General features: G+C 50.0%; 1 protein-coding gene across 1 annotated transcript in view; it reads left to right on the forward strand.

The window, feature by feature from the left end:
- Nucleotides 1-18230, forward strand: part of KLHL22 (kelch like family member 22) — a 44949-nt gene that overhangs the window by 4893 nt on the left and 21826 nt on the right. Inside the window, exons 2-3 of the mRNA XM_044674768.1 lie at nt 3492-3738; nt 10343-10594. Coding sequence (XP_044530703.1) covers nt 10368-10594 — 227 coding nt within the window. The 5' untranslated portion in view covers nt 3492-3738; nt 10343-10367. The remainder of the gene's footprint in view (nt 1-3491; nt 3739-10342; nt 10595-18230) is intronic.

Here is an 18230-nt window from a genome sequence, read left to right on the forward strand (position 1 = left end):
CCTCCCCCTTTTCTTCCCTTCCCCCTCCCTCCCTTCCCCCCTTCCCCGCCCGTGACCTTGGTCGGGTCGCGGCCTCCCCCCTGCGCGCCGGGCCTCTTTCGGGGAGGTGGGAGCCGGCGATCTCTAAGCGTCAGCGGCGGGATCCAGCCCTCACCTCTCTCGGGCCACCTGTGCACGCCTGGGCCTTGTTTGAGGGGCCCCACTGCCGGTCCCCGAGTTCCTGACCCCAGCCCGAAGGCCCAGGCCCTCTGCGCCCCGCACTCTCCCATCTTCCCTGTAGAAGAACCACCGGGCGCGGAGGTCACCCCGAAGGTGCCCAGGGGGCCCCCAGGATCTGACACGCACCTGCTGCCAGGCGGGCACCACCCATCGCAGGCATACCGATGGGGCAGCCGTGCCGGCCCCCCGGAGGGACAAGCTGGGGCCTGAAGCCCCCGACATGGGGAGGCAGGCGGGCCGGCCGTTAGGAGGGGGCTGATCGGGGGGGCCCCCAGCCGGGCACGAACCGAGGCAGGCGAGATGCCGGGGCCGGGGCACAACAGGTAGGCTGGAAAGAGCGCCTGGCGCTCGCCAGGGAGGTGTGATGACCGGGCTGGATCCTGGGACTTGAGATTTCTTGTCCTGGCAGCCCGCAGCCGCGGCCCGAGCTGGAGCAGATTTGGGCTCTAGACCCAGCTCCTTGTTGGAGCGTCCTTCGGGGAAACTTTCCTGGCCAGGGATGCTGGCCCGCGTCATTTCTGCCCAGAGTCCTCTCCTGTGGCCAACGGGCGGAATTCCCCACCGCCCCGCCCGGCTTTCTTTGAGGTGCTGGACGTTTGAACGCTTGTGGGGGCCTCCCTTCGGGCTCCTTCAGGCACTTGGACTTGTTGCCGGGTGTAGGGAGGGGAGGGAGGGAGGGAGGGAGGGCTGGCTGGCTGGCTGGCTGCTTATCCCTCTTCTGTCACCCCCTTCGGGACTTTGAACAAGTTAGAACGGCCAGGTTTACCCCTAGCCAGGGCAGCTTCTTTCAGTGGTCCGATGGATTGATGGGGAGGGATGGGGGAGAGGAGGTGGGGGTGTTGGGGGCAGGGCAGGGTCTGGAGAGAAGGGGGTGCTGCTGGCAGTAGCCAGGTGGTGAGGAAGAGGAAGATGTGGCATAATTGACAGGGGGAAGATGGTGGTGGTGGCAGTGAGGAGGGGGAGGAAGAGGATGGGAGGGCTGGTTGTGCCAGGGCAGTTACCTAGGCTTTGCAGGGATGGAGAGGGTAGTAACAGTCGTGGCCTTGTTAGATTATCCGTGATAACAGGGAGCGCTTTTCTAGTGCTAGAATGTTTGTGAAGGCCATCATGCTTTAGCTCATTTGATCCTCACACAAAACTAGGAGGTCAGTGCTGCTATTATCTCCATTTTACAGTTGAGGAAACTGAGGCAGATTTGCCCAGCAGCACCCAAACAGATGACCATGGCAGGATTCCAACTTGGGTCTTCCAGATTCCAAGCCCGATCCTCAGTTTCTCCCAAATTTCACTTTAAGCCTCTGTGGTTCTGTCCCCATCAGGGAGGTTAGCCATTTTCCTTTTTAGCCACTCTAACCAGTAAGAGAATTTTAGAGTTGGGAGGAAAGCCAGGGATCTCATCTTAACTGGACCCGGAAAAGGAACAATCATTCCTGGCCATCTCCCCGTGACCTCAGGGAAGACAACCAGCCCTAGAACCCAGAACCTAGGGAATGGAAGTGCCCACACCAACTGGTTCCAGCCTTCCCCTGCAGTGTTTATTGAGGGGGAACAATCCTTATGGAGAAGGAGCCCCGCTTCCTCCTAACCACCAGCATCAACAACTACTGACCAACTGCCACCAACTGCCAGACTGGCCCAAGAACCCTGAGAGTGGCAACACCTCCCAGATCTCTGGCTCCTGCTTCTAGCCCAGCCACGTGTGGTGAGGGGACATTCGTCCCCAACACCTGCTGTCCTGTGAGCCTGCCTAGCACCCTTAACAGCCTGGCACCCTGAGGGAGAGACAGGGGGTGACTTGTGCCAGACAGATTGGCCCTTCAGTCCCCACCATCTCTCACTCAGACCCTGATGGAGACAGCCCAGGAGCTTGAAGCCCTGAGCCCTGGGAATGGCAGTGCTTCCATCTCAGTGCCCACAGCCTCCATTCTGGAAAGTTCTCCCTGCAGAGAACCGGCCATTGTTCCTGCAGGTCCTCATAGACCCTGATGGGCAGAGACAACTGCCTTTCAACCGAGAACCTTGGCAACAGTGATGGCTTTAGCCTTGTGTCCCCTTGTGGCCCTCATCCTGGGAAGTTGCTCTGGGCAACTTTGGACTCCAGACTCAGTTCATTTGCTCATGAAACATTCTAGAGAAAGAGAACTTGGAAGAATGTTCTAGAGAAGGAAGGGCTTCTGGACTGGGCAGTTCATTGGGCTAGAAACTATTTTAGACAGAAGAAGCCATGGCTCCCCTAACCTGCCCTTCTCACACGTTACCTCAAAGAAATTCTAACAATGATGCCTTTTTTCATGAGTTAGCAGTAAGGGAACAATAAGCAAATTATGGGGGGTTTTAGAGGCATTTTAACCATTATGAGTGAAAAAGCATGTAAGTACCTACTGTAGGCCAGGCTTTGTGCCTGGCACCTAGGTTACAAACAAATGAGACAGACCCTGTCATCTAGGAGAGGACATCGCCTAGAGGAGAGTAGTGGCCTAGGAGCAGAGTTCTTGATATGTAAGTTAGTTGGGAAGTGGGGGGCAGGTGGGGTATGAGCTGGGAGTGAGGGGGTGGGTGGTGGAGGGGAAGCCCATGAAGATGGGTCTGTCCAGGCAGAAGCCCCAACTTTGTGAACCACTGGCTTGGCTTCTCAGGGAAGGAACTGTCTGCATCATTTTGTGAAGAGAGAATTCTCTCTCTCTATTTTGATGAAATCAATCAGCATCCTTACAATTTCCAAAGGTTCTTCTGTCTTCACTGAGTAGAAGGAGGCATGTGCAGTACATATGGGGGTGTCTTTGGAAGGAGTGCAGGACCCAGGCTTAGGAGACAGCTGGGGCTAATGTGGGACCGAAAGCAAGTTCTTGATCTCGCCTCAACCTGAGTTTCCTGGCCTCTGGAATCTGGATCATACGACCAGTTTTCCCTCCAAGTATTGGTAGTGAGCATCCACTTGGATTCGGTGTCTGAAGCTGAGATATTGAAGGGTTAGGCACGTCCTCATCCTCAGGCTTCTTGAGTTAAGAACTCGGGCAAGTCAGGACTGGAGAAGACCAAGTAGCTTGCCCAGTAGATCCATGTAGATGTGTTCTCATTATTCTTCTGGGGGAATAGTACCAAAATAAAAAGGGATGTCATACGGGGCTCTCCCTCTGAAATCACCCAGGTTTATTGTAGATGTATTTAGATTTGGGACCCCTCAGAACATCAGTCAACAAGCATTTACTGTGTGCCTAGCACTGTGCCGAGGGATGCTGAGGCAAAGCAAAAGCCATCTCTGCCCGTTCCAGGGAAGACAGCACAGAAGTATCTAGGGATATATTGTGGTGTGAGAAGTGATGAAGAGGGAGATGAAGAAACCTGAGAAGATGCGGCTGAACTGATGCCAGGTGACATGAGCAGAGCCAGGAGTGCAATTCCTGCCATCATTCCAATAATGAAAAGGCAAACGCTTAGACAGAGGGACTCTGCCGAGGACTCCGGATGAATCTGGCTGCCCGCATCCTCCCAAGAGCTGGACTCTGAACCCAGATGGAGGTTTACTCTTGGGGCATGGGCTGGGGGGATTTGTTTGCTGGTAATGGAGGGAGGGGGCTTGTTTGGTTTTGCTTTCTCATTGAGGGAAGGGGAGGTGGCTCTTAATTAAATAAAATCTAATTCAAAAATAGGCAGGTCAGTAGAAAATGTGTAAGAATAGAGGGAGGAAGTCTGCAAAGGGAAGACATGAGCAGCTGGGGAGACCTGGAAAGGCCTTCTGGCAGACTTTGAAAGAAGTCAGGGAAACTGAGAGTTGGAAGTGAGGTTGGAGAGTGTTCCCAGGCATGGGGGACAGCCAGTGAGAATGCCAGCAGAGGGAGGGGAGCCTCTTAGATGAGGAGCAGCTAGGGAGGCCTGTAGCTGGTGGAAAGTAAAGTCTGAGAAGGCTGGGAAGCTAGGAAAGGGCCAGGCTATGACAACAAACTTTAAATGCCAACCAGAGGGCTTTCTTTTTGATCCTGGAGGTAATAGAGAACCACAGGAACCTACTGAATGTGTCAGGTGTGTGGTGTGATGTGGCTAGGCAGCCAAGAGTAGGGAGAGCCTTGGGCCAGGTGACAGGGCCTGCACCTGGCTAGGGGCTGTGCAGTCTGAGTAGAGAGAAGGTAGAAGTAGCAGGATTTCACGATGGATTGGATGTGTGGGTGAGTGAGAGTCAGAGGCCAAAGGGAATGAGGTTATAGACCTCAGTGCCTGGGATATGGTCACATCCTTGACAGTGATAGGAAATCGGATTGAGGGAAGAGTTTGCATGGGGAAAGACAATGAATCCTCTTTTGGACATGTGGGGTTTGAGATATCTGTCCAGATTTGTAGCAGTTAGAGATGTATGGCTGCAGGTCAGCAGAGAATAGAAGCTCCTAGAAGTGGGGAGCCAGGGGCGAATGTTTTGGGGGTTGGAAGAAGTCTTTGTCTCCCCAGCATGTAGCACAGGTGTTCAGAGTGGGTGGGCCCAGCCCTTCTCAGGGCTGCTCATCCACCTTTAGTGCCCACCTATCTCTCTGCTGGCTCTCCCCTGGAATTCCAGTATGCACAGTGGCCACACTGTCTAGGCAGATGGGCTAACCCAGGTTTAGGATAACCCTTGGGTGAGTTAGGGGGCATCTGCCCAAATGTGGGAAAACTTCTGGTGGAGTGGGCAGATGAGGATAGTTGGTTCCAGTGGTCATGAAGGCAGCTGAAGCACGTTCTTGGTCAGATAGCGAAGACGTCAAGGTCCTCCACTGCATCCTGGGCATCCTTTACACATCTTGACTTTGGTCCTCTCGCTGGAGTTAGATGATTCCAGAAGAGGGGGTCAGGCAACTGTACGTCACTTAAATTCAGCTCACAAGCAAGTGAAGATGTCACCCTCTGATGTCACTCATCTTCTTTGAATTAAAGGATGAACAGAAACCTAGTAAACAAACAGAGGTCCTTAGTAAGTGTTTGTTGAATGATATGCCAGAGGAATTTTGGGGAAAGAAAGATCTTGGGAGGGAGGCCATGGAATAACGGAATAGCATTTTCTCTGAGCTGTGAAATATAGACAGGACACATTGAAGTGGAGCGGAGTGGGATGGGGACTCCACCTAGGCAGGATGGAGGCTGGAAAGCTTTTTTATGGGGAAAAGGACAAAAATTAAACTTTTATCCTATATTTATCAGTTACATGGCACTGTTTATCAGTGAGGATTACAAGGAAGTATGATATGTAAACTTTGCCTCTAGGGAGCTTATACTCTAGTGGAGCAGACACACTGAGATGTCACAAGCCAGTAGTTATGTAGTCAGTCAGTCACTCTTGTCTTAGTACTTCTAAATTCCTAAATGAGAAGAAAGATGGTGAAGACTGCAGGAGTTGGAAGGAGGGAGAGGGAGAAGTAGCAGTGGCTGAAGTTGGAGGAGAAAGCTTTGCGAAAGGGCTAGTAGTTAACCCACCCTTGAACTGGTATCAAGCCAGGCTTATGTATAAGTGTGGCCTGGCGAGAGTTTTGCTTTCGCTAGATTGATCTGACAGCCTTTGCAGTAAGGAGTGGGGTTGGAATGGGAGGAATGGCTTAGGAAGCTACCACACTGGAAGGGTTGTTTTATTAGATTTGGGTGCCTGGAAAGTCAGAGTTTTGGGGCCCTGCCAGACCTCAGGGATGATAAGTTAAGAAGAATTGCCTTGCAGGCAAAAGTGAGTTTGGTTTTCCATTTGGGAAATGCTGATGTTCAGAGAGAAGGGAGAAAAGGGAATTCAGTGGCTGATGGGAGTCAAGGAGATGAAGGAAGACAGTTCATTGATGGGTAGAGAAAGTAGTCAACAAGGTTAAATAATGCTTCAGAGGGATCAGAGAGGATCTGAGCTGAGAGGAGGACAGGGGTGCTTTGGGGGAAATCTTGAAGAGCAACAGATTAGGGAGGCCTGGGATGGTGAGGACAAGGGAAGTAATGCAAGAGAGCCTTTGAGGAAAGAAGGAAGAGAGGTTGGGCCTGCATGGGGATGGAGTGAAGAGAGCATTTAGAAGAGGTTTGCTAAGGGGTTTAGGATCAGAGAAGCCTGAGCATATTCTGTACCTAGAATAGATGGAGCCAGTTATCAAGGCCGAGAGAATTATTGGTGGGGGATCCTGGCCTCTAGGAGCATGGGGAAGTAGGCTAGGCTTGGGAAGAGGAGGAGGAATCTGGAGGAGAGGATTGGCTGAGATGCGGAGACCAGTCCTGTGTTTGAACTGTAATGGCAGATATGCTATGCTCAGTTGTCACTGACTTTTGAAGGCATTCTGGAAGTGATTTTTCAGTCATGCGTCTTACTAATTATTTCAAGGTAATTAAAAAAAATCCAGATCCGAATTTGTGATTTTATTAGACAAGATAACTCCCCTCCCCGCACCTTCAAATTTATGATTGATTGATTTTTTTAAACCCCTTACTGGTCATCTTAAGATTAATACTCTGTTGGTTTAGGCAGAAGAGCAGTAAAGGCTAGGCAGTGGGGGGCTAGGGCCACACGGCTAGGAAGTGTCTGGGGCCAGATTCGAATCCACTGAGCCATCTAGCTGCCCCCTATTATTTATTTTTAACATTCATTAAAAAAAAATTCAACTTCTGGATTTTTTTCCCTCCCACCCATTGTAAAGGCAAGAAATGTGATATCAATTATACATGTGCAATCATGCAAAACATATTTCCTTGTTAGGATGTTACAAAAAACTACCCCAAAAACAAGAACTAGAAAGTGAAAAAATTATGCTTCAATTACCAGTTCTCTCTCTGGAAGTGGAGAAGAGCATTTTTCATCATAAGAACTTTGGAATTGTCTTCTAGTTAAGTCTTTCGCAGATGATCTTCAAACAGTATTGCAGTTAGTTTGTGCAACGTTCTCCTGGTTCTGCTTACTTCACTCTGCATCAGTTTATACAAATCTTTCTAGGTTTTTCTGAAACTATCCTGCCTGTCATTTCTTACAGCACAGTAATTTTTTTTTTAAACCCCCTTACCTTCTGTCTTGGAATCAGTACTGTATATATTGGTTCCAAGGCAATAGAGTGGTAAGGGCTAAGCAATGGAGGTCAAGTGACTTGCCCAGGGTCACACAGCTGGGACGTGTCTGAGGCCAGATTTGAACCCAGGACCTCCCATCTCTGGGCCTGGCTCTCAATCCACTGAGCCACCTAGCTGCCCCCAGTACAGTAGTTTTTCATCACAACTGTGTACCACAACTTGTTCAGCCAGTCCCCCAATGATGGTCATCCCTTCAATTTCCAAGACTTTGCCACCACAAACAGAACTGGTGTTAATATTTTTGTACATATAGGTCATAGTAGTATTGTTGGATCAAAGGGTATGCACAGTTTTATGGCCATGTGGGCACAGTTCCAGATTACTCTCTAGAATAGGAGAGAGCTTTGATTTCTTCTGAAAACTGTCTTTGACCATTTATCAGTTGGGGAAGAGAACTTCTAATGAGGAAATTCCCCCTCCCATAGTATAACTAGGCCCCTGCTGAAACTTGGAGTCTTAGAGAGGGTCCTGAGATACAAGGAAGTTAAGTGACTTACTTAAGGTCATACAGTCAGGCTGGGTCAGGAGCAGGATTGAAGCCATCCATGTCTTTTGGACTCTGAGGCTAAATCTCTCTATTATGCCAGGCTGCCTGTACTTAAAAGAATATTGCCAGGAGAATGATTTCTATTCTTTGATGACACACTGAGTAATAGGAAGAAGGTCTTAAAATACATTGCAGAGACTCTAGAAGGCAGTTGATATAGATGCCCACAGTTGGCTGTGTAGTTGGGCAGCATCAGGGTCTAAAACAAGAAGCATCGATTGGCTCTGACCACAGTCAGAGGACCCAGGTTTAACCTGTCCCAACCACTTAGTGCCTGGGTGACATGGAGCAGCTCGTTGACTTCACTGAGCCTTTATCTGTAGAATGAAAGGACTTTTGAAGTTGCTCCTAGCCTTGAATTGGAATACAGGGGAAGAAGAAGCAAGCTCCCTTTTGAGCCAGTCCTCAGTCTGGCAGCAGTTCATGTGCAGTTATTCTGGCCTCTAGCCCTCCCATAACTTCAGGCCTGCCTTTGGGGTGATTTTGAGCTTTTTGCTACCAGTTCAGAGGCCCCCTTGGCAGGCCCAGAACCTCTTCTGCCCCTTAGATGAGACTCTGTGTGCCTCTTACTGAGACTGAGGAAGAGGGCCACCACCTTAGCTCTGGAGACAGGAGAGCTATTCGCAAGGAAGTGGGCAGTTAAGGGTAAAGATAGCTTATTTCCATAAAGGCTTTATGGCTTACAAAGCCCCTTACCTCCCGGGTGGGATTTGATCTCTATGACAGCTCCGAGGAGTCGGGAGTCTGGGTAAGGTTTCTAGAACACCTACTATGTGCCAGGCACTGTGCTCAGAAAAGGCTTGGCTTCACTTGATAGGAGATTTGGGGACTTGAATAGGAGGTTCAGGGAAGAAGTAACAAGTTGGTATTTTTGGGCACAGATTGCATTTGCTACAGGAAGGCATGGGGAGAGCAAGGAAATTAGTGAGTAGGAAGCAAGAGGAGGGGGGAGAGAGAGAGAGAGAGAGAGAGAGACAGAGAGACAGAGAGACAGAGAGACAGAGAGACAGAGAGACAGAGAGATTAGATTAGGGGAGAGCAGATTTTTAAAAGTTCAAAGGGAGACCGAGAAGAACTGGGTGCCCTTGACACCAGCTCCAGGTGAGTTGTAGCCTGGGGTGCTCCAAGAACTGGCAGATGAGTGAGCGTCTTGACCCACGCTGTCACTGAATCTTTAAATGAATTTTTTTTGCTGTTACCAAGCTTTTTTTTTTTTTTTAAATATCTCCCTCCCCCGAAACCAAACCCTTGGAACATATGTTAGGGATCTTTGATTAGTTGAGTCTCATGCCCAGAATCTTTACTGTTGGAGGCAAGAGCGAGAGGCTGGCCGAGCTTGCTGAGCTTCAGCGGCTCAGCACTAAATTTGGCTTTAATGTGGGGTGTCCTCAGGAGTCGGGGGCCCCCAGGCTGCCTGAGGATTGAGACCAGGCCCAGGTCAGAGCTCCCAAGCAGCATGGCCAATCGCTGAGCTTCAGGCAGGAGAGGAAAAATGCTGTAGAACTGGAGAAGGGCAAACAGATGTCTAGATTTTCAAACGAGAAGCGTGTTTGCGTATTTTTCGACCAGTGAGTTTGACTTCAGTTCCTCACAAAATTCGAAAATGTATTTATAAAGAGACGATCATCTCTCTCTCTCCCTCCCCCCTCCCCTTCCTTCTCTCTCCCCCCATTTGTCCCTCTCCCTCTCCTTCCGTATCTCTTTGTTGCTGCTGGGATTAAATGTACAATCATCTCCTTTGGCACTGAGAGCTTTTCACAGGCCAGATCCTTCCTCCCCTTCTGGGCTCTTCCACGTGGCTCCCCTTTATACGCTCTCTGGTTCTGTCCTTCCAGCCTGCTGCAGCTTTGCACTGGTGGCCCTCACGCCTGAGGTGCTTAATCTTCTGTCTTCCTTCCATCTCTGAGAATTTCTGGTTCCCACCTAGACTCGGCTCAGCCCCCACCTTAGGCTGGAGGCCTTTACTGCTTTCTACCCTGGCTGGGCGTCCCATCTGTCACTCAAGTCTCTTTCCGCTGATGTTGTCTCCCCATTAGAATGGCAGGTGCTCGAGGGCAGAGGGCTTGGGACTTTTTCTTTTGTATCCCTGGGCCTGGCATGGCTCACTGACTGATTTATCAGTGAACATTTGGGAAGGTAGCGTTCCCTCTTTGGAAATTAATCTCTCTTATTTCTTAGGTGCATTGGCATGGTAAATGCTAGAGTGGCTTTCCTTTCTTGTCAGGTGGGGGCATGGGAAGGGTTCCTCAGAGCCAAGGGATACAGGGACCCCAAAAGGTTGGGATTGCCAACTGAGAGCTTTTCCAAAGTGGTATGGGTCCCCCTCCCTAGTGCCCTTCAGACAGGAATGCTGTAGTCAGGCCCCTTCTCAGGAGGGTTTGAGAGGTCTCTGCTTCTCTGCTTGCTTTCAGGGGTTGTGTAGGGTAAGCAGATCCAGAGAGAGATGAGGGTCGAAGAGCCCAGAGGAAGGGGGTGGGGAGCTTTGGATGCTGCTCTGTTGCTCATTTGTTCTCTTCTGTACTCTCTTAGCTGGCTGGCGGCAGCCCTGTTTGGGATGGCGGAAGACCAGGAGCCCCCTCAGCTGGGCCAGGTGCCCCCAGAGCCCATGGCTCAGCATTGCAACAGTAACACTTACCGGAGTGCCCAGCATTCCCAGTCCCTGCTCAGCGGGCTGCTGGCTCTTCGAGACAGCGGAATTCTCTTTGATGTTGTTTTGGTGGTAGAGGGCAAGCAAATAGAAGCCCACCGGATCCTCCTGGCTGCATCCTGTGATTACTTCCGGTGAGTGTGACACGATGCCTTCTTTTTTTCCTTCTTGGTGCCCTTGGGTTTGGGAATGGGCCTCTTGCTCTGTGCCAGGGTGTGCGCCACTCTTGAGAGGAGCCCACTTCACCCGAAGACCTTTCTTCTTTCTGCTGAGCCTGTTTCAGCCTCTCTGTAGTGTATACCCTTTCCAGAGGTGCCAGGGCCCTGAGATGTCCACCAGTCCCGTGCCCAACACGTGGGAGCCCTTTCTGCAGCATTCCTCCCCGAATACGCCCAGTGACCAGCTGCTTACTACCTCCCTCCTGAGAAATGCTCCCTGCTCCCGTTAGCCTTCATTTCTTTGCAGCTCTCCTTGAAGTTCATTCAATCCGCATTTTCTACTGATCCAAGTGATGGGGGCTGTAGTCTCTTGACTCCAGCCTTTTTAGCTTCTGTTCCACTATTTTCCTCTCATCCACAACTGTCTTTATATTAGAGGACTTTATGGTTCACATAGACTCACCACAACCTGCTCTTTGACCCTGCCTCCTCAGAGGCAAGGCCTGTCACTGTTGCCTGGAAGCACAGGTCAGTCATTGTCAGTCAACTCTCTGTGGCCCCATTTGGGGTTTTCTTGGCAAAGACACCAGAATGGTTGGCCACTGCCTTCTCCAGCCCACAGCCACACTTCTCTAATTAGAAACATTGACTACCCCCTTCCTGAACTTGGTCTTTGCCCCATTGAGGTTTCCCAATCCTCCTTCCCCCAGCACTTCCTTAGCCTCATCCTTATCTTATTTTCCTCTCTCTTCAGTCTCAGTCCTGTGGTTGGCTGCTTCTATTCTAGTGTGTCCTGTGCTCCTAATTTCTTGTCCCCTTGCCCCAGTGCCAGGCTTTTACCAAATTGTTGGGTCAAAGGATGTGATAGCCCTTTTTTTTTTTAAATTTAATCTTTTAGCAAAAAATTTTTCCATGGTTACATGATTCATGTAACTCTCTCTCCCCACACTCCTCCCTCACCCCTCAGTAGCCAACGCACATTTCCACTGGTTTCTTCCTGTGTCATTGATCAAGACCCATTTCCATATTATTAATAATTGTTCTAGGGTGGTCATTAAGAGTAACCCTAATGGTGCCCACATCAACCCATGTGTTCAAGCAGTTGCTTTTCTTCTGTGTTTCCTCTCCTGCAGTCCTTCCTCTGAATGTGGGTAGTGTTCTTTTCTATAAATCCCTCAGAATTGTCCTGGGTCATTGCATTGCTACCAGTACAGAAGTCCATTACATTCGATTTTACCACAGTGTATCAGTCTCTGTGTATAAGGTTCTCCTGGTTCTGCTCCTTTCACTCTGCATCAGTTCTGGAGGTTGTTCCAGTTCACACGGAGTTCCTCCAGTTTATTATTCCTTTGAGCACAATAGTATTCCATCACCAGCAGATACCACAATTTGTTCAGCCATTCCCCAATTGAAGGGCATCCCCTCGTTTTCCAGTTTTTTGCCCCCACAAAGAGCACGGCTATAAATATTTTTGTACAAGTCTTTTTCCTTATTATCTCTTTGGGGTACAAACCCAGCAATGGTATGGCTGGATCAAAGGGCAGGCATCCTTTTAGCACTCTTTGGGCATAGTTCCAAATTGGTGATGGCCCCTTTTTAAAAAAAAAAAACACCTTAATTTGTGTTACTAACAGCTCTAAGACAGAAGGGCAAGGGCTAGACAAACGGTTAAGTGACCCATCCAGGGTCACTCAGCTAGGAGGTGTCTGAGGACAAATTGGAACTCAGGTCCTCCCATATCCAGACCTGGCACTCTATCCATTGTGCCACCTAGCTGCCTGTGCTTTCCAGCACAGTTGGCTTTGTTCACAGTTCTGCCAGTTGTGCATTCTTAAATGTGCCTGTTTCCTTACATCTCCACTCCAGCGTTTGTCATCTTCCTTTTCCGTCATCTTGGCCAATCTGAGGGTGGGAGCTGGTACCCCAGAGCTGTTTTAATTATGTTTTCTAATTAGTACAGATTTAGAATCTTGCTTTTCTTAGCTTTGTCGTCTTCTTCTGAAAACCACCTGTTTATGTTGTTTGGATTGATCTCAAAAGTTTTTGCTCTCTTTTCCTTTCTTCCTTGACAGAGAGATGACCCTTCTTCTCATTAAGGACACCCTTCTCTGGGTGTCCCTGAGCCCATCGCCTGAATCGATTCCTGTGTCTGTTCCCATCCTTCTCTGTCTCTGTGTCTGTGCATGGCTTGCTTTCTCTCCCCTCCCCCTATCTGCTGTGCTTTCTTCGCTGCATCCACACATACCCAGATTGACCTCATCCTTAAAAACTTTGGCTAGACCTTACTGTCCATCCCATGCCTCCTCCCTTTCGGGCCACTCTCCTTGACTAAGCTATTTCTCCTGGGTGCCACACTTCTTCTCCTCTTTGTCTTCCCTGCTTCCTGTCTGGTTCCTAGCCCTCTCACTCACCTGCAGCTGCTCTCTAAAAGTCCTCAGTCGTCTCTCTCAGCCGCCCAATTTCTGGGTTTTTGTGACATTACCCTTGTCTGCTTCTCCTGCTTGTCCGACGTCCCTTCTCAGGCTTCTTTGCTCACTCATCATCCAGATCGGCTCCCTCATGGTATGTGCAGCATAGGGTAAGGTCCTAGCCCTTTCTCTGTCTGCTCCTATTTTGGTAGCCATCAGCTCCCTGGGCTTTAACTATTGGCTCCACGGATCCCAACCATGCCTCGTCTCAGCCCGGAGCTCCATCTTAGATCACCAGCTGCCTCTCGGACGTTTCAGACGGGCCATCCAGGGGCCCACGTCATCAGAGCCAAACTCATTTTCTTTTCCCTGCCAACCCACCTCTTCCAGGCTTTGTGACTTTATCTCTGACAGTGACCAGGCGTACAATCTTGGCCTTCTTCTCAATGCTCCCCTTTTCCTTACCTATGCCCATGAAGCTGCTGAGTCTCACTGATTCTGTTTTGACGACGTCTCCCCCTGATCCCTTTGTCTCCCTCCACTCACCCAGCTGCCCCCTTGGTTCCCATCCTCATTGCCTCTCACTCCATGATAGCAACAGCTTCCTCATGGGTGTTCTGCCTGTGCTGCTCCATCCCACACACTTCTCTCGGTCGTTTTCTTTAAATGTACATCTGAGCATGGCTATCTCCTCACATAGCCCAGTGGCTTCTGATTGCTTTGAGAACAAAAGTTAAAAACCCTCTAGTAGGGGCAGTGAAGTGGATGGAGAGCCAGGCCTGGAGATGGGAGGTCCTGGGTTCAAGGCTGGCCTCGGATACTTCGTAGCTGGGTGATCCTGGGCAAATCACAACCCCCATTGCCCAGGCCTTTCTGCTCTTCTGCCTTGGAACCAATACAATGCATTGATTCTAAGGTGGAAGGGAAGGGCTTAAAAAAAAGCTTTCTAGTTAGTTGTTTTTTTTTTTTTTTCCAAACCCTTACTTTCCACCTTGGTTTTAAGGCAGAAAAGCAGGAAGGGCTAGGCAGTGAGGGTTTTAAGTGACTTTCCCAGGGTCACCCAGCTAGGAAGTGTCTGAGGCCAGCCTTGAACCCAGGACCTCCGGTCTCTAGGTCTGGCTCTCCATCCACTGAGCCACCCAGCTGCCCCGTAGTTAGTTTTTTATTTTTTTTTTATTTTTTTTATTTTAAACCCTTAAGTGCTGTGTATTGACTTATAGGTGGAAGAGTGGTAAGGGTAGGCAATGGGTGTCAAGTGACTTGCCCAGGGTCACACAGCTGGGAAGTGTCTGAGGCCGGATTTGAACCCAGGACCTCCTGTCTCTAGGCCTGGCTCTCAATCCACTGAGCTACCCAGCTGCCCCCGTAGTTAGCTTTTAAAGGCCCCTAGGCTGGCCTCCACTCATATTCCTGCTTTCATGGACATGACTTCCCTCCCAAATGCTAGATTCCAGCCAGATTGGCCCTTGTCTGTTCCTCACAAAGGACACTCCATCTCTCATCTCTGTCCATGGCCTTGGGGTCTAGAATGCCAAGTCCATTTTTATCTCCACATCAAGGTCAAGCACTGTGATGGTGATCCCAAGACAGCATGCAGAGACCTCTCTGTGGGTACAAGCAGGCCCCTGGCTTGGCCTGCTGGGAGCCTGCCCCACCCCCCCAAACACAAGGGGGCCCTTGAGCCTCTCTCCATGCGGAGCTGGGTCCTGGCTTAGCCAGGCTGCACCCCAGCCTCACCCCCAACACAGGAGTGGATGGAGCAGGGCATGTAGTTGGGAGCGGGGCATAGGCACTGCAGTCTGGGAGTGGGTGGGGCATGCCATGGGATCCCTAGAAAGTTCCAAAAGGTTCACCATCACTTCTCAAGCACCATCTCTTCCATGAAGCCTTTTCTCACCCCACTCCCATCTCTCCTTCTCAGGTTATCTTACATTTCATTTCTCTGTGTATATCTATTATGCTTATTCTCTCCATGTGTGTACACATGTATGTGTGTCCTCTGTTAGAACGTAGGTTTCCCTTTTTTTTTTTTTTTAAAGAGAGCAGTTTTTTTAATTTTTATTAATTTATAACATCTCTCCGTGGTTATAGGATTCATGTTCTATCCCTCCCCTCCTCCCACCCACCCCCCATAGCTCACACACAATTCCACTGGGTTTTATATGTGTCATTGATCAAGACCAATTTCCGTATTATTGATATTTGCAGCAGGATGATCATTTTGACTCAATATCTCTATTCATATCCCCATCCACCCATATGATCAGGCAGTTGTTTTTCTTCTGTGTTTCCGCTCCCACAGTTCTTTCTGTGCATGTGGGCAGCATCTTTCTCATAATTCCCTCAGAATTGTCCTGGATCATTGCATTGTTGCTAGTAGAGAAGTCCGTTACATTCACTTTTACCACAGTGTATCCACAGAGGGAAAGGAGCAGAACCAGGAGAACATTGTACACAGAGAGGGATACACTGTGGTAAAATGTTTCTTCTTTTGGGTAACAGCTTTTCAGTGAAGATGGGAATCAGTCAGTCAACAGAAATTCCCAATAGCTTGCTGTCTGCCACAACACAAAGCAAAGCAGACCCGTGTTCCCTGGCTTCATGGAGGCCTCATTCAAAAGGGAGAGACAGTGCACAAACAACCGTGTGCCTGTGAGATAGATGCTGTGTAAATGGAAGGTGGTGATCTCAGGTGGGATTGCGGGGACCTTGAGGATCAGTGGGAAAGCCCTCTGGAGGAAGGGGGGATTTGAACGGAGTCTTGCAGGAAGCTGGGAGGCAGGTGGGGGAAGTATGACTTTGACGGGAGAACCTTGATGGCAGAGGTGTGGAGGCAGGAGAACGAGGGCCACGTTGCTGAGTCATAGTGTTTGTGGAGAGAAGTCAAGTATAGGAAGCCTGCAAAGGCAGGGAGGGCCCTGGTTGTAAAGCTCCAAACAGAATTCTTTCTGTTTGGTCTTAAAGGTGATAGGGAACCACTGGACTTGACCGAGCAGAAGTGATACATGGTCAGACCTGAGCTTCGGGATCATCACTTTGGTGACTGAATGGAAGATGGATTGGGATGGGGAGAGGCTTGAGATAGGCAGACACCCCACTCTTGGCTATGGTACTAGTTCAGACATGAAGGGGATGGAAATAGGTGCCAGGCTAGTGATGATGATAAGAGGAGAGAAGGAGGTGTGTTTGAGAGCGGCTACAGAGGGATAAAGAACAGAGCTTGGCAGTGGGAGAGAGGCACCCTCCCTCACCAGGAACAAGGACGTCAGGAAGGACATGTGTTTGGGGAAAACCTGGGGAATTGTTTTGGGCACATCAAGTTTCAAGTTCCCTGAAGGACTCCCAATTTGGTTATCCAAGAGGCAATTAGGGATTTGGGCCTGGTGCCCCAGAGAGAGAGGGTAGGACTGAGAATTATTTGCATGGAGGGGAGAACTGAGTCCAAGGGGGCCAACGAGGGAGAACAGTGTCAGCTTCTCTGTCATGCTCCTCCTCAAGCTGAAAGTCTTGCAACTTCCTTCTACGACATCTGCGTTCCTGTCTTCTGCCACCTCTGGTCTTGCTGGGAGCCTCTCGTTCCTGCTTCCAGGCCCTTCTCCAGGAACTCTGTTGGATTCTTGCATGGCTCTCCAGCCCTGGCTGGGGGCCTTCCCCAGAGTATGTGCTAATACATGAGAATTCCACCCAAGCAGTTTGTAACCAGAAATCCTCACGTGCTTGTGAGCTGCTGTTTTAGTGTTGTTAAGAAATTGTATCTGTGGTCATGAGCTTCTGCTGTTGGTCAAAGGCTGGATTTGAATAGATTTGGTTCTTAAGAATGAATCCCCTAATGGGACTGCTAGGTGGATCAGTGGATAGAGAACCAGGTCTGGAGATGGGAGGGCCTGGGTTCAAATCTGGCCTCATTAGCTGGGCAACCCGAGATGAGTCACTTAACACCCATTGCCTAGCCCTTACCGCCCTTCTTCTTCTTTGGAGCTGATACCTAACACAGAAGGCAAGGGTTAGTAAAAAAGAAAAAAGAGAGAATCATTTGGACACCTTGTGGCAGAATGTCATTGAACAAACAATTAAGTTTTAAAAGTAAATGTTCCTCATTGGTTGGTTTTTCCATCGCCTCTGGTTCCCAGCCCAGCAGACCCTTCCCTCCTCCTCATTCTGGGAGCCACCCTTTAGGACAGAATAGGGAAGGAAACAAAAGTAGAAGACCCAGCAGAACAGCCTCATGGAAGATACTGCTCAGGAGTAGTCGGGAGTCAGAGGCAGAATTGAAAACATTGTCTGCCCTCAGGGAGCTCTCATCCTGCTGAGGGAGAGGCATACATAACCTGGAACAAGGTCTATCTCCATGACTTGGGCATTTGGAGAGAGAGAGCCCTGCCAGCTGGGGGAATCGGGCAAGGCTGCCCACAAGAGGTGACACCTGAGCTGAGCCTTGAAAGAAGCCAGGGATTCTAAGACCTGCAGGTCATTGAGGGGACTGTCTGGAGAGCCTGGGCAAAGGCATGAAGACAAGAGGTAGAATGTCTGGCTGTGGTCTGGCAGGACCACAGATGGCATAGAGGAAGGCAGTGAGCCATACGCCTGGGAAGATTGGAGCTAGATTGGGAAAGCATTTCTAGTTTCCCTGTGGACTGTCTGCTTAATCCTGGGGGTGCTAGGCAGCTCCTCAAGGTTCTTGAGGACAGCAGTGACACCCTCAGAGGACTTAGCTGGCAGTTGCTCCCTCTGTACCAGTGGCACTTGGAAGGTTCCCAGGAGGCTTTCCTCACAATAGCCTGAGGAGGGCAATGAGACAACTGTCAGTGCTGATGTTGGCAAGAAGAGTCAGTGACATGGCTGTGGGGTTGTGCTTTATTTAACTTCTGGCAGGAGACTCTCCTTTCTGGGGTTTGCCCCATCCATGAGACTCTTCTCTGCCCTGCCTCCTTCCCCAGATCTTCTGGGTGAGGGAGGATCTGGCCTCCAGAGTCTGCCTGGGCTTCTGCCCACTAATGAATTCTTTTGAGAGGCTGATGGGAGTGAGTGTGAAGGAGGCCAGGGAAGGCAGCCAGAAGCCGCCTCCTCAGAGGGCATCTGGGCCACGTGCTCTCCTCCCCCAACTCATTGTACAGCCAAGGAAAGCAGGAACACGAGAGAGTGACTTAGCTGGCCCTGGTGATACAACTGGTGAAGGACAGTGTCAGGACTTGAATTCAAATCTT

The sequence above is a fragment of the Gracilinanus agilis genome, chromosome 1, assembly GCF_016433145.1.
Source record: "Gracilinanus agilis isolate LMUSP501 chromosome 1, AgileGrace, whole genome shotgun sequence".
Lineage (NCBI taxonomy): Eukaryota > Metazoa > Chordata > Mammalia > Didelphimorphia > Didelphidae > Gracilinanus > Gracilinanus agilis.